General features: G+C 39.0%; 1 protein-coding gene across 6 annotated transcripts in view; it reads right to left on the reverse strand.

Annotated features, from left to right (window-relative positions):
- Positions 1 to 16,504, reverse strand: part of ANO3 (anoctamin 3) — a 395,575-nt gene that overhangs the window by 132,743 nt on the left and 246,328 nt on the right. For all 6 annotated transcript variants that reach the window (XM_041730536.1, XM_041730537.1, XM_041730538.1 and 3 more), the window contains one exon: positions 6,503 to 6,661. In XM_041730536.1, the coding sequence (XP_041586470.1) occupies positions 6,503 to 6,661 (159 nt within the window). The remainder of the gene's footprint in view (positions 1 to 6,502; positions 6,662 to 16,504) is intronic.

Raw genomic sequence — 16,504 nt, forward strand, 5'->3', positions numbered from 1 at the left:
AAAAGTAGTTTCATTTTCTCGCAGCTACTGAGCAGGGGGTTGGTGAAGGGATGGGGTTGCCAGGGAGAAAGATTACTTTCTCCCTTGGAATCAAAAGCTCCCAATCTGCCGCTATTCTGTTAGCTCTGATGAAGGCAGGCCTTTTGGAGGGAACAAAACACCCACCGCCTTCACACTTCACATTATTATTTAATTATTCCATCCAAAATTCCCAAGAAGTAGAACGTTCACTCTCGAGAGAAGAGGAAATACAAAAACTGAGTTTTTACAAAGTCACCCTCCGCGAGCTGGGGGCAGAGAGCTGCAAGAAAGCAATGCGGTGGCTCACGAGAGTAAGTCTAACAAGCCAAATTGCTCATATGATCTAGAAATGCACATGGAACAAACACGGTCACAGATCACATACCGATCCACTCAATACGGCCTTATCATCATCTGCTGATGATGGGATCATCTGGAAACTGTCCCTACCAACCTGTGATGTAATGAGGACTGGAGGCCTACTCTCCGCCAGACTCCATGCTTAGCTCTAGTGAATGTAAATTTAAAAACTGGGGGCTCGTTCCCTAAGGGATATTCCTATTTTTTCAGCTAACAAGTCTGATACCTGCTGACAGGCTCACTATTTCATTTTCTGTGTCCTTGTGTCCCAAGTCCTTTCTTTTCCATCTGCTCATGCATCCCCCCTCTGCCTCCACCCTTCTTTCTTGGATCTTCACCATCGTCGTTTAAGCATCTCATATAAGAAGAAAGAAAGAAAGAGACCAGGGGAATCTCATGAGAGCTCTCTCCCTTTGCTGGCTATTGCTCTTCACCCTCCCATGCACAGCGTGCTGACGACACTAACTGCTGGTGCCTAGTCACTCTTCAACCCATGTCCATCTTGCTTGCACGTCCATCTCCTCAGAATGAGGATTCTCATTGTTTTCACCAAAGATCTCCACAACCTCCACTGGAAGGGGCCTCCTTCTTGTCTTCCTGGACCTCCCAGCTGTATTTATCCTGTGACCCCTCATCTCTGCCCCTTCCACCTACCTCCAAAACCTTCAGGTGTCTCCTCTCCCCTCCTGCCTTTTACAGGTTCACTCTTAGATTCATTTCTCCCCCCTCATTCTCTCTAGTGGTTTCATCCTAATACATGGCTTATATTACCATCTCTGTTCTTTTTTTTTCTTTTCTCTCTTTTTTTTTTTTTTTTTTTACCATCTATGTTCTAAGGACTAAAGCACCAAGCTTCAATTCAGTCTTCTCATTAGGCTCTAATACAAATTTCAAACATTTTTTTATTTGTATTTCTCAAAGCTCTGTCAATCACTGGCCTGTGATCTTTATTCTCATAATCCCATCTCATTTTCTCCTCAAATTAGCTTTCTTCTGTCAAAAGTAGTTTTCTTTCGGCTCTTCCTTCTGCAGATAGCAGTCTGCCCCCTTATCTTCCCACGATGGACTCCTTTTCATTTAGGTCACTTCCTTCCAGATCATACATGCTTTTTATTCTGGTATTGAAAAGTGCCAGGTTCCTTCATCCCACAACCATCATAATATTCAATTGATTCCTGTTATAATGGGGTTTGGCATTAAGAGATCTCCAGGTGATTATAATGTGCAGTCGGTGCTGAAAAATCACATCTAGCCCTTTTATTTGATTTATTTTAGGGACTATCCATTTTCAAATGTCAACGTTTATTTCTTTAATTTCACCTCTTGGACAGCCCCGGTGGCTCAGTGACCCAGGGTGTGATCCTGGAGAACCGGGATCGAGTCCCATGTCAGGTTCCCTGCATGGAGGCTGCTTCTCCCTCTGCCTGTGTCTCTGCCTCTCTCTCTGTGTCTCTCTCTGTCTCTCATGAATAAATAAATAAAAAATCTTTAAAAAATTTCACCTCTTCCCTTCCTCTCATCTTCCCTCACCCTTCAGACTAGATCACTGCCCTTGATACAAGTCATTCTAGCATCATTTATTTTTCTTTTCGGTCACTTTTCACAGTTTGAAATTATGAAAGACTGACTCTTATGTAGTGTAAATTCAATGAAGGCAGGGATGAGGTCTACTTTACTCAATAGCTTGCATAGTACCTGTTAAGATCTTTTGCTGAATTAATTAATAATTGGAGATATGTGAGCAAAATAACTACCGATATTATAATAGAATGTATGTATAAATTGTTCTGGGAACAGATGAGGAAATGATTAATTGTTTTTATAGAGAAGAAATCATAGGGAAATAAAATCTTATCACAAGACCGAGTTCATAAGCTTTCTGCAATATTTATTGGTTGAATTAGTCCAGTGATATGGATATTCTGGGTTAAAATTCCCGAAGAGACATAAAAAAGGAAACACAATTAAAGGAGTCAATAGAATTTGAGACCAGAATTTAACTTGCCCAATTCTATAACAGTAGGCAGTGTGCGAATAAATCCTTACCTTGTAAAGAATCAAGGCAGTGTACTGTCATTTTATATATATTTAAAAGTATTAATAAATATAAACACATCAGTTTTCTAGGGCCACCTCACATTACAGTTCAGTATTCCCTAATTGTGTTTCTTAGAAGACTAATCACAGGAGCCATCCTGTGGGGAAAAAGAAGGGGGGCTCCAATGACATATCTAAGTACCAATGAGCACTCTATTCCACTGATAACATTTATTGGCAAACTAGATATTTAAACAAAGAAATCATTTTTTCACCTTGTCCATCTCAGTTTTTAGAAAACTGGTTGAATCCCACTTGTAGTAATTTAGGAGCCTCTCAAAATACTTAATTTAACATTTTTCTCCGAATAAGGGAATGGCTAACTAAGTCTCATCTTTTCATCTAGTAAAAAAAATGAGCTGGATCTAAATATAATGGTAATTTAGGATATTCATAATATATTGTTAAATGACAGATTTGAGTAGAACAGTATGTATAATATGACTAATTTCCCAAAAAATGTGCACATATTTATATACATAGAAAATATCCTGAAGGGCACCCAGCAGGATAAAATCAAGGTATTAACAGAGGTATAAATAAAGAAAATGATATGATTTGGGAGATAGCAGATGTAAACTTTACTTCTTATTTTGCACATTTTTATATTTTTAATTTTTCACATTAAGATTTTTTTCTTTCTGTAATGTGATAAATACGTGTTTAATATGTGTTTTTTTAAGACCTTGGAGGTTTAACTAAAGTAGTAGCAAGACTTTTTTTTTTTTTTATCAAAGGACTACAAAAAATGCTTTTATCTCCATTCTATATTCCATTTTTCTACTGAGCATTGGTAGTTTTATTGCCACTAGAAAAAATAACATCCTTTAAAGAACACTTAAAAAAAAAGCATTCAAGAAAAGAAAAGCCAGGAATAAAGAAGGGCATCACAGAATGATAAAGAAGCCAATTCTCCAAGAAGGCATAACAATCTTTAATGTGTGTGCATCTAATAAGAATGTCAAACTATGTGGGGCAAAAACTGATAGAACTGTAAGGAGAAACAAATGAATACACTATCACAGTTGGAGACTTCAACATTCTTTTCTCAGAAATAGACAGATCCAACAGGCAGAAAACTGGTAAGGAAATAGTTGAACTCAACAACACCATTGATCAAATAGATATAACTGACATCTAAAAATTACTTCATTTACAGCACGATACACATTTTTCTCAAACTCATATGGATCATTCACAAGATAGATTATATCCTGGGCCATAAAACACATCTTAGCCAATTTAAAAGAATAGAAATCATTTTACAATGTCTGCTCTCAGACCACAGTGGAATTAAACTGGAAATCTGTAACAGAAGGATAACTGGAAAATTTCAAAATAGATGTAGATTCAATAACACACTTCCACATGTCACACGGGGCAAAGATGAAATCTCCAGAGGAAAAAAAAACATATTTTTCTACTATGTGAAAATGAAAATACAATTTATCATATTTAAACTATTTAAACTTTAAGTAGAGTGAAAGCTGTGCTTAGGGGTAAATTTATAGCATTGATTTCATGTATTAAAAGTTAAGAAAGATTTAAAATCAATAACCTAAATTCTACCTTAAGAAACCAGAAAGCAGGGTTTTTAGGATAAAGGATAATATACAGAAATTAATTGCTTTCTTTTAGCAATGGAGAGTAGAATTTGTAATTAAAAACACAATATCATTTACAATAGCACCACAAAGATCTAATTACTTAGGTATAAATCTAAGAAAACATGTACAAGATCCATATAAGGACAACTACAAATTTCTATTAATGAGCTCAAAGAATAAATAAATGAAGAGAGAATTCATGTTCATGGATAGGATGACTCAATATCGTCAAGATGTCAGTTCTTCTCAACTTGATCTATAGATGTACAATGTCAATCAAAATTTCGATGCAAATCAAAATTGTGATGCCAATCAAACTTTCAACAGGTCATTTTGTGGATACTGATAAAGATCACAGAGAAGAAAAAGACCCAGAAGAGCCGTCACAATATTGAAGACGAAGAACAAATGGGACTGACACTACCTGACTTTCAGACTTACTATGGAGCTACAGTAGTGGTGTTAGTGAAGAAATAGACAAGTCGATACAGGGAACAGAATGGTGAGCCTAGAAATAGACCCACATAAATATCAACTTGACTTATGAAAGTCAACAGATCTTTCACAAAGGATTAAAGGTCAAATGATGGAGAAAAAAAAATGTCTCTGTAAACACCTTGTGCTGGAACAACTGGACATCCACATGCACAGACTAACTAAATAAATCTAAACACAGACCTTATATCCTTTATGAAAATTAGCAAAAAATGGATCATGACCTAAATGTAAAATGCAAAACTGTGTAACTCTTAAAACATAAAATAAGAGAAAACTTATATGACCTTGGGTATAGGGATGGTTTTCAAAATATAACACCAAGAGTATAGCCCATGAAAAAAATTTGATAACCTGGACTTGCTTAAAATCAAAAAGTTCTGCTCTGTGGAAGACAATGTCAAAAAAAATGAGAAAACAAGCAACAGGCTGAGAGAAAATATTTGCAAAAGACGCATCCGGTAAAGAATTGTTATTTCAAAATATATAAAGAATTCTTAAAACTCAACAATAAGAGAGCAAACAACTCAAAGGCCTTAACAGATACCTCACCAAACACGATATATAGATGGCAGAGAAGCATACGAAAAGATGCTGTACATCATATACCAAGAAAATGGAAATTTTAAAAAAGGGGCTACCGCTCACTATACACCTACTAGAATGGTCAATATCTGGAATACTGGAAGCAGCAAGTGCTGGTGAGGAATGGGAGCAATGGGATCTCTCCATTCATTGCTGTGGAAAGGCAAAATGGTATAGCCATTTGGGAGGACATTTTGAAGATTTCTTACAAAAATGAACATAGTCTTACCATAGGATCCAACAATACCACTCCATGGTATTAACCTAAATAAGCTGAAAATGTACGTCCACACAAAAACCTGCACACAGATGTTTAAAGCAGCTTTATTCATAACTGTCAAAACTTGGAGGCCACCAAGATGTCCTTCAGCAGGGGAATGAATAAACAACCTGCGGTACATCTAGATGACGGCACAGTGTTCAGCACTAAAATGAAATGACCTATAAAACCATGAAAAGACATGAAGGATCCTTAAGTGCATACCACTCAGTGAAAGACGCCAAGCCTGAAAAGTCTACAAACTGTACGATTCCACTACACGACATTCCAGAAAAACTATGGAGACAGTACAAGGGTCACGGTTGGCAGGAGTTGAGGTTCACGGAGACGTGCACAGGGAAGACAGAGGATTTTTAGAGCAATGAAAATACTTTGCATACTATCGGGTAGATACATTTACCCGGGTAAATTATTATACATTTGCCCAAACCCACGTCATGTACAACATCAAGAGTGAACACTACCGGACTCTGGACGATGATAATGAGTCCATGTAGGTTCATCGGTTGTAACAAATGTACCACCAGAGGAGTTGATAATAGAGGATAATGTGGGGAGGCAGGAGCAGCATTGGAAATCTCTGTGCCTTCCTCTCAGTTTTGCTGTGATCCTAAAATGGCCCTTAACAAAAAATAAGGTCTGAAAAAAAATGATAAAAGTATTTAAAAAAAAAATGATTGAAAAGGAACTCCTTCACAGTCCAATATTGAAACCAGACATTGACGGCTTGGCAGCCTTTTCTTTCAGCATTTTTCTTTTCGTAGGTTTTGTGCTTTATGTAGGCATAATGACTTCTTCAATTTTTAAAATCGTAAAAATAGTTATGCTCTTTGAAAAATATTTAAATTTACGGAAATATATACGAAAGAAATACACAGTTAAGTGGGACTGTCTATACATATTGCTTTCACATTTAGGAAAATGTGGAAATTTAGGAAGTGACTACACATTTTATAAAGACATGAGCTATACACGCTTCCCATGCTAAAACAGAAGCAATAGACAATAGCCCTTGGAGCACATCACGTCACGTAACTAGTGTTAGGGCAGCACCTACCTCCTTTTCCAACATCAGGCCTTCTGCTCGGAGGTTCTTTTCAAATGTGTTTCTTTTGTCATATTGTATATTTGACTTTCTATAAACCAGGATGTAATCAATCCGCTTTTTGCCATCTTTGAATAGAAGTCCACTGGATGCTATGTAATTCATGTCATTCTGCAAATGAAGCAATGGTCGTTAATAGCGTAGGTTAAACAAGCTCACACATTTTGGGTTCAGTCACTTGGTTTGGATACTGGCAATTCGACAGCAAAAAAAAATAAAAGTGTTTTTTGACACTCCAGTTATTCCAGTTATGAGATATGTAAAGACGATTAAAGCAAACTTTGCGATCTGTAATAGGAGACAAGCCATCAAGGGGTGTTCCAGAATTTGAAATTAGGCTGTCTGATACCAGAACCTCATTCTCTGAGGCTGGCATCAAAATACGTATGTTTTATACAGTGACGTCCTATAAAAATAATTATCAGGTGGCATACGATGAGTATTTGTTCAACATCAGGTTCAGACACATGTGCCTTACATGTCTGATCTTATTTAATACTTACAACTCCCATTTCAGAAATACGGGCACTACTACGGCTCTACATAAGTACTGAAACCACCACAGTTTCCGATTTCGAATACTACTCAGAATAGATACTATTTTCTAAACCTGTGTTCAACAACACTAAACCAAACAATAATTCCCGAGCTGCTTGCTCCAAGAAATACTTGCTCACGGGATGTAAAACTGCGAGCCGACCACAGCAGCTTACTTATCAAGATTAATCACTTGCTCATTGAGATTGCTTTGAGGTCCTCACCTTGCTCTGTTCATCCACCTGAGCTATTTTTTTTTTCTAAATATACACGGGCCAATTTTCCACCAAATCCCTGCCTTGCAAGACTTACCTGGCATGAGAGCTGAGGCACCTGCGTGATCCTCCACATCATAAATGACATCATGTAACTCGTCTCCTGAGACCCTTCAAGTTCCGCCTCTTCCAAGCCCAGTCTATTTCCCTTAGTACTTACTAACTCCTAACATGTTCCATAACTAAACAGTTTGTTATCTTTTGTTTACTGTCTGTCTTATCCTACTGGAATAACAACTAGACCAAGATAAGGTTTTTTTTTTTTTTTCTTACTATTTTGTCTCAGAGTGTTCCAGATATCTAACCCAGAATCAGACACGTAGTAGGCATCCTTCCTTGCGGGAGGAAGAAACAAAGGGAAGGCAATATCCATAATCCTGTGACCTCAGGAATATAAGGCCAAGAAGAAATCGTGTTATCATTTCTCATCCTCTCATCCTCTCCCCTCCAATATTTAAGACAAAATTATAACAGGCTTAAGATAATTAATTGCAGCAGAACTGCAATAGCCATGGTGTGCCATGACCCACTGCCTCCAGACGTTTCCATACTAATTTATACAAGGATTGGACTAAAATAAACCCATGGGCAATTCTTCTTTTGCATTTTCTTTTGCTTAAAGTATATCACCCGGTCCAGTCCCTTAATGAGAGGGAGCTAAGTCGTATGGTACTAATAACGTATTTAACCCCAGGTGAAAGCAAAAGTCCTTCAGTGCAAAGACCTAGAAGTAAATGATTGATTGGTAGGAAAAATATAAGAAAATTAGATAGTGTTTAATTGATTTTGCATGCTTTTCATATTTTAAAAGCAGAATGCACCGAAAGTGGAACCTGGACAGTTACTGTGACCTATTGTTCTAAGTCTAAGCAAAGCAAATGGTCAACTCTCCCAGAGAAACGGCAGCCTGACTATCCAAAAAGATCGACTTTTTTTTTGTTTCTGAGCAAATGTGTTCACAATCAAACCATATTAACTAGAATTCTAATTTATTATTTAATTATTCGATGAATTCTAAATTATCGACGATGAGTTTTACCGGACAAAATGAGAGATAGTAATCAAAATGCTAAGAGAGAAGCACAGAAAAATTAGGAAATCTCTTCTGAATTACGTTTGAAAAATGTTGAATGGGGGCGCCTGGGTGGCTCAGTCGGTCAAGCATCTGACTTCATTTCAGCTCAGGTCATGATCTCAGGGTCTCGAGACCAAGCCCAGAGTCAGGCTTGAGATTCTGCGTCTCCCTCTCCATCTGCCCCTGCCCCTGTGTTCTCTCTCTCTGTCTCCCTCTCTAAAAAAAAATAAATAAATATATACCAAAAAAAAAAAAAAAAAACCACAACAACAACATTGTATAAGTTTCGTACAATTTTAAGGTTAGGAGTATTATATTTTATTTGAATACACATATGGCAACCATTGACCAAGGTGTTGGTTAACCGTGTTCAAACCTTTAAAAAGCGGAACGGGCAGGAAATGCGTTACACGTATCATTGTATCTAGACATCAAAAGAACGACTCCTTTAATTCTTTGATATAATAATAGTTGTTTGAAAATGAAATCAAGCCTCATCTCTTAAATTATCTGGGATAGTGAAATGCTTTTCAATTACAATACAGGATGCATTTAATTTAGAGACGATTTTTGTGTTTATCCCTCCCAGAAGACAGAGTCAAACTAGTTTTGTTCAGAGAAGCTGGCATGCTGATCATCCATCAGGCACCTTATCTTTTAACAGGTTTGAAAACAACTTAATTATTTAACGCACTACAATCCATAAATCTCAGGTACTTTCAGAAAAACTGGCTAAAAAAACCTCCTAAAGAATATCTTGGCAGGATGCACGCTGCGGCTCATGCTGAGAAAGAATCCTTTGCAAAGATTGTAGCCTATTTGCAAAATAGCAATGGAAGTCTGCCTCCTTGCATGGAAACACAATTTTTAGGGTATTTTTTCAAATAAAATTATGGTAGTAACTGCTTGTTTGTGACATGCGTATTTTTTCCAGTATTCCGTTCTCTTTTCAATCTAACAAGCACTTATTGAACACCACGTGTATGCTAAATACTGTGTGAAACTTGAGTGATAAAAGTAAGAGGACACAGAAGACTTTTCAGGGATGTCAGCCTAGCTGTGCATGTAGATATTTAGTTACACTGCTGTCTAATAACCCCAGGCTTAGAGGCCCGAGCCACAGAGCTAAAGAATGCCAGGGTGTGCCAGAGGAAGACTGATTAGCAGGTGCCAGTAGCCGCCAAGGGTCCTGTCTCCTTGGTGACTCTACCTGTCAGGCAGGCACAGTATCAGGTCAGGGCACCGCTCTGGGAGTGACTGGTGACCGATTACGTGGGGACACCCTTCGGAGTTAGTACGATGCAGGTCGGTGCGCCGGCTGCGGCCCCAAGGTCTGTACCAGACAGACTGGGGTCTCAACCAACTGTGTCCTCACACATGTCACCCCATCTCACTGCTCAGCTTCAGGTCTCACAGCTGTTAAGTGAGGATAACTGTGTTCGTCGACATTGTAAGATTATTGTTATGACCGAATGAGCACCTCAGTGTCGTCTGAGCTTTTGGGATGGAAAAAAAGTCATCTATTCTCATGCAAAAAAAAAATGTAAAATACTCATGCAATGTATTAATTTGCTTTGGGATTTGTCTCGTTTGCTAGTTATCCAAATGACTCCTTTTGCTTTTTTTAGAAAATCGTCTTCCTTAGGACAAAACCAGGTAGAAACATAGATAAGTGCCCAAAGGATGTTGGTGTGGATACAGAATCAGAGCAAAGGAAAGCAGGTGCCCTTTACAAATACTTGTGAAATATGATTTGCAACAAAATAAACCATGCAATAAACAAATGCATAACAATGACTTATTGCAAAAAAAAACCCAAAAAACAAAAAAACAATGACTTATTGTAATACCAACACCTGTATAACTATTGCCTAGGTCAAGCAACAGAACCCCCCAACTCCTTCAGAAGCCCCCCTATATCACCTTTTTCATCTGCCCTCCACATCTGCTCCCCACAAGGTAATCATAACCCATTGTTCATGGAACTACTGCCTTGCTTTTCCTTAGTTTTATTTATTTATTTATTTATTTATTTATTTATTTATTTATTTATTTATTTTTATTTTTTATTTTTTATTTTTTAATTTTTTTATCTTTTTTGCTTTTCCTTAGTTTTATTTCCCACACTATATTTTAGTTCTTTCTGTTTAGCACCTTTGTGTAAATGTAAATATACAGTGAAGAAACTTTTGTGTCTGGCTTCTTCCCTGTTATATTACGAGTCTGAAATCCATCTCTAATTTTCATGTATTTGTAGTTCATTTTTCTCCAATTTTCTATTACTGTATAAGTACAATAAGACTTATTTATGCCTTCTACTAACAATGGCTATTTGGGCTGTTTCCAGTTTTGACTATTGAAAATAAACCTATAATAAACATTAATGTGTATAGTTCGCAATACACAGGTGCATACATTTCCATCCCTGTGTACCTAGGAGAAAAACTGCTGATTCATAGGAAAAATCTGCTCTCAACCTTAGCAGTAAGTCAAGCTTAACTCAGAATGCAGTGTGTTGCATACAGGCTCTAAGTTAATTTCTGGTGTCTCTCAAGATTTCATGGAATATGGCTCATACAGATGGAATCTTCTTGATCACTGAGGCCTGGTCTATGCTTAAAAAATTGACTTATTTTGCCGTACTATGTGACGTGAAAGACTAGAGGATGCATGGGTTTCAAGTGCTGTCAGTATCTACTTCCACCTGCAGGAGACTTTTTATCCAAATTTTGCTGTTCTGAATGCAACCAATTATTGTCGTGCCCTCTTAGTGGGTATTTCTGTTTGGAATTAGAGAGAGGGGGGCACAGGTGGAGGGAGGCAGCAGGAGCAGTCATGACTGCCTTGCCCAGAAGATTGCTCTTGTTAAGGGCAGTGGATGCTTAGGGTCCTTGTCTGTGTGGCCCCGCAGCCCAAAGGTGAGGACCAACGATGGGACCAGGCTAGCCCAGCTCCCCACCGAATCTGGGTGGCCATCCGGCTGGTTTCCGTTCCTGAGGCCAAGGGTCTGTGTTTCATGCTTGTGTTTCCTAATCTTTTCTTACCAAATCTTTAAACAGTGAAGATCTTTTTCTTTAGTGTTTGGCAGTGGTGTTTGTTTTTGTGTGTCTGTATCCCTTTTAGGCGATCATTAATGGGAGATTGGGAAACGACAGTCTAGATGTTGATAGTCTCATGCCATGTTTTTTTTTTTTTTTAAGATTTTATTTATTTATTCATGAGAGAGAGAGAGAGAGGCAGAGACACAGGCAGAGGGAGAAGCAGGCTCCACTCAGAGAGCCTGCTGTGGGACTCGATCCAGGGTCTCCAGGATCATGCCCTGGGCTGCAGGCGGCACTAAACCGCTGAGCCACCGAGGCTGTCCTCATGCCATGTTTTACTTTGAAGTTTTAGCTTTATCCCCCTTAATTAGGGGAAATCCGGACAGCCCAGGTATGTAACTGTAATTTATTTGAGAGTTAAAATCATTCCTCACAACAGCTCTTGTGGTTGACTCTACCTATTACAGAGGGGGGAAAAAAGGGGTTTTAATACTTTTTTCATTTCAGACAAATGAGAAATAGTTTTACCAAGCAAGTCACATATTTACAGCAATAAAACCAATCCCTCTTAAAAGAAGCTAACAGAAAATACACCATGCACTGCGGTTGAGGAGACATTCTGCATGTGAGTAGAAATTTACCAAGTGCTGCTGAATTAATAAATATTCTGGTTTTTCTGTTACGGAATTGTTTTTTTTTTTTTTTTTTTAATGGTACTTAACAGGAGAAGAATGTTTCCAAAGTGTCCTCAGTGATAAAAAGTATATTAATAACATATATATTTTAACACACCCAGCTTAACTCAAAATCTGTCAGAAGAGTAATTGCTATGTAAATTTTCCTATGCAAATCATCTCTGATCCTGAGTCTCAGGAACCCAAAACTCAGGCCCAAAAAGTCAGGCCTCAGTGCTATCCAGGCACGGCCTTCACTGTGGAGAAGACCCAGGCCAGGCTCATCGCTTCCTTAACAAGAAAGTCAACCCTATGTCTAGTCCACATCTTCTTCAGAAATACAAATATTCTCAAAATCAGTAACGGGAGTGCTCTTACCAGACAGTAGATTGTCTTCCAGCTCCTATCACATCTGGTAGAGAAAACTGGTGTTTAAGAAAATAATAGCTAATAAAGTAATATTTAAAGAAATAATACTACTAAGGTAAGCTAAGCAGGAACCAAGCACTCTTCTGCACGCTTTGTATATATTCACACATTTCATGCTCACAAAAACTGAGAGAGAAGTGTTCCCCCCCCCCCCCCCACATTTCACAAATGCTGGAATTGAGAACTTTAAAAGATGGACAGGTCAGTGGTAGCCAGAGAGCAAGGCATCCCACCCGGGGTTCCCACAGCACCTCCCTCCGTCTTCCTTTTATGCATCATGTTATTTAACCTACATTTGCTAAGTGCCCTAGATACACATCACAGAGCTCCCCGACCCAGGTAGCCTCCCCTCGCCCGCCACTCCCAGGCAGGGAGGCAGCGCCCGACCCCGGCCCAGAGGCAGGTGCACCCAGCCTGCAGCCCACCTGCCCACGGGATAGGGACCAGGTGGGACAGAGCTGTTTGCTCACAGGAATTAAACAACAGCCAAGTGTATCACAGACATTGCACACGTCGCTCCAGTCTCCACCTGGACCTGCTTCTGGACTCTCACGGTCCCAGGAAGGCTTCTAGGGACGGGGAGGCCTGAGGATGCCTGTTCTTCCTGTGGCCTCCTAACTTCACAGCATCCACGGTTTCGGTGGTTTGTTTTCAAATCATCTTAAGATATATATATATATTTTTAATTTTTTCAGCTTCAAAGATACCTGTGCTGCCAAGTGAAAGAGTCCAGTCTGAGAGCTGCACAGGCTGTGGACTTCCCACTCCATGGCGTTCTGGAAAAGGCAAGACTAGAGAGACGGCGAAAACATCAGTGGTTGCCGAGGACAGAGAGAGGGAGGGATGAAGAGCAAGGTGCAGAGGGTCGTCCGGGCAGGACGCCCGCCCCAGGCGACACTGCGATGACGCATACGTGTCAGCAAACACTTGTTCTAACATACAGAATGGACAACGCCGAGTGTGAACCCCAATGTCAACCGTGGTCTTTGGGTGATTATGATGCGTTAATGCAGTTTTAGCGACTGTAGTAAATGTCCCACTCTGGTATGGATAATGGGGGAGGCTAAGCATGTGGGGGAGAGGGGTATATGGGACTCTTGTCCTGCTCCAGTTTTCCATGAACCTAAAACTGCTCTAAAAATATTCTTTAATTATTTAAAAAAAAAATTTTTTTTAAAGACTAAGTGAAATGTCATATACCCTACAAGCTACCTCGTATCTCTTACTGTCACATCCTAGGCGAACTAGTTAAATGCACGTGCTGAAGAGCAGAGAGGCATCTTTAAGTCAAAGACAGTTCCTAAAATTAAGCCAAAGGGCTCCATATCTTTTCATTTAGCGGTGTCATCCTTTTTTCTCTAATAAAAAAAATGTATTCATGTTTATTTGTATAAAGGATATACTATATAAAGGTGCTGGGAACTCATAGCTCTGGGAATATAGTAATAAACCAGGCAAAGTGAGGCTGGACTCTGTGAGGCAGATATGGTACGGAAATTAATACAAGATGTGATTCAGACGTAAGGTGCAAAAAATAAGTTTGGTGCATCGGGGGAACGTCAGTAAAGGTCATTTTAGATACTAAAAGGAGAAGTAAGCTGTTCCCTTTTATTGGATAAAAGTAACAATTGGATTTGCCATTAAGGCAGTAAGATCCAAGTCCGAGATCGAGTCAAATTTATTTTCCTGTAGAAGAGGGTAGTAATACCAGCACTTCACAAAGTTGTTGCGAAGTGAAAATTAAGTATGGCAGTGCGCACAAGGAAGGTGGTCTTCTGCCCATTTTAACATCCTATCACTGAATGTATAATAGGCTGCTCAGTAAATGTATGTTAAATAACATGATGCATAAATGACAGGAGTAAAATGTATGTAAAATATTATAGACATGCTTCTTCTCATTACTATTAATGTTCTTTGATGTTATTAAGTAGGGATATAGAGCAGAGAGAGAAAATTCAAAAGAGGGAGCCCTCTTTGTACAAAAAAAAAGTTTTGGGCCCCTAGGTGTCTCAGTGGGTAAGTGTCTGCCTCTGGCTCAGGTCGTGATCCTGGGGTCCTGCGATCGAGTCCCACATTGGGCTCCCCCAAAAAAGCTGGTTCTCCCTCTGCCTGTGTCTCTGCCTCTCTCTGTGTGTCTCTCATGAATAAATATTTTTTTCCTAGTTTTAATTATATTTATTAATGTGAAACTTTAAAAAAAGATTTATTTTATTTTTTTTGTAAATATATTTTTTATTGGTGTTCAATTTGCCAACACCCAGTGCTCATCCCGTTAAGTGCCCCCCTCAGTGCCCATCACCCAGTCCCCCCACCCTTCCGCCCACCTCCTCTTCCACCACCCCTAGTTCGTGTCCCAGAGTTAGGAGTCTCTCATGTTCTGTCTCCCTTTCTGATATTTCCCACTCATTTTTTCTCCTTTCCCCTTTATTCCCTGTCACTATTTTTTATATTCCCCAAATGAATGAGACCATATAATGTTTGTCCTTCTCCGATTGACTTACTTCACTCAGCATAATACCCTCCAGGTCCATCCACGTCGAAGCAAATGGTGGGTATTTGTCATTTCTAATGACTGAGTAATATTCCATTTATTAAAGAGGTGATTTTTTCTTCTTAAAGCTAAACAGCTTTAAACTCTTTAATAGCTTCTTAAAGTAAAGAGACTCATGAGATTAGGTCATTGCAATTTTTATCAAACTGAAATACTTGGAATTGTGCTGATGGAGTATCTTGTTGACTTATTTTTTATTGAATTGATTCCAATAATGCGTATGAGTTATGCAAAAATAATTCACTCAAAACTTCAAATCTGTTTCAGTCAGACAGAGCATACTGTTGATTATATTTGTCTGCCCTGCTGGCAAGCTCTTGCTGGTGTATTGTAGTTAGATAAAGAATTGTCAGTTTACTTCATTAATGGTACACGAAACATTCACTGATGAGGCTACATTTTAAGGTATCAGAATATAATACTTTACGGTATTAGTTATCTATTGTTGCATAAAAAAACCTACTGCAAACCTAGGAGCTTAAAACAATGCAGATACATTATCTTACATTTCCATGAGTTCAGGTGTAGCTTAGCTGGTCCTTTGCTTAGGCCACCAAGGAAGCTGCAACCAAGGTATCAGAAGAGCTTTACTCTTATCTTAAGGCGGGACTAGGGAAAATCCATTTCCAAGATAACTCAGATTGTTGGCAGAATTCATTTCCTTGTGGCTAAGGCATGAGTGTCTGACTTCTGCTGGCTGTTAGCTGGAGGCCAACCACAGCCCCCAGCCCCGAGATACTTCCTACAGTTCCTGGACATGTGGGCACTCCCCAGCCTGGCTGATGGCATAAACAAACCAAAGAGTCTCCAGACTGAGTCTGACAGCAGGACAGAGTTTTATATAATGTAACATAGTCAAAGAAGTGGTATCTCATCAACTTTGTTTTATTCTAGTGTTTGGGAATAAGTCACAGTGAAGAGGATTATGCAAGAGTTTGAATGCCTGGAGGCAGAGATCATTTAGGCCTTCCTAGAGTCTGTCCATCAAAGTCTAAGATTTATAAATTAGATAAAAGTTAAAGAACTGATCTAAAAGGTTAAAAGTTGACTTTAAAAAGAAATCATGGGGCGGCCCAGGTGTCTGGGTGATTCAGCGGTTTGACGCCGCCTTCGGCCCAGGGCCTGATCCTGGGGACTCAGGATCCAGTCCCGCGTCGGGCTCCCTGCATGGAGCCTGCTTCTCCCTCTGCCTGTGTCTCTGCCTCTCCCTCTCTCAGTGTCTCTCATGGACAAATAAATAAAATCTTAAAAAAAAAAAAAAAATTTAAAAAAATAAAAAGAAATCATGAAATACTGTACTAAGGAAAGAAGGCTTATGGTCTCACTCACCGAACTCCTCCATAGAATAAACAACTGGGGGATAATCTAT

Source organism: Vulpes lagopus, chromosome 15 (assembly GCF_018345385.1).
Source record: "Vulpes lagopus strain Blue_001 chromosome 15, ASM1834538v1, whole genome shotgun sequence".
NCBI lineage: Eukaryota > Metazoa > Chordata > Mammalia > Carnivora > Canidae > Vulpes > Vulpes lagopus.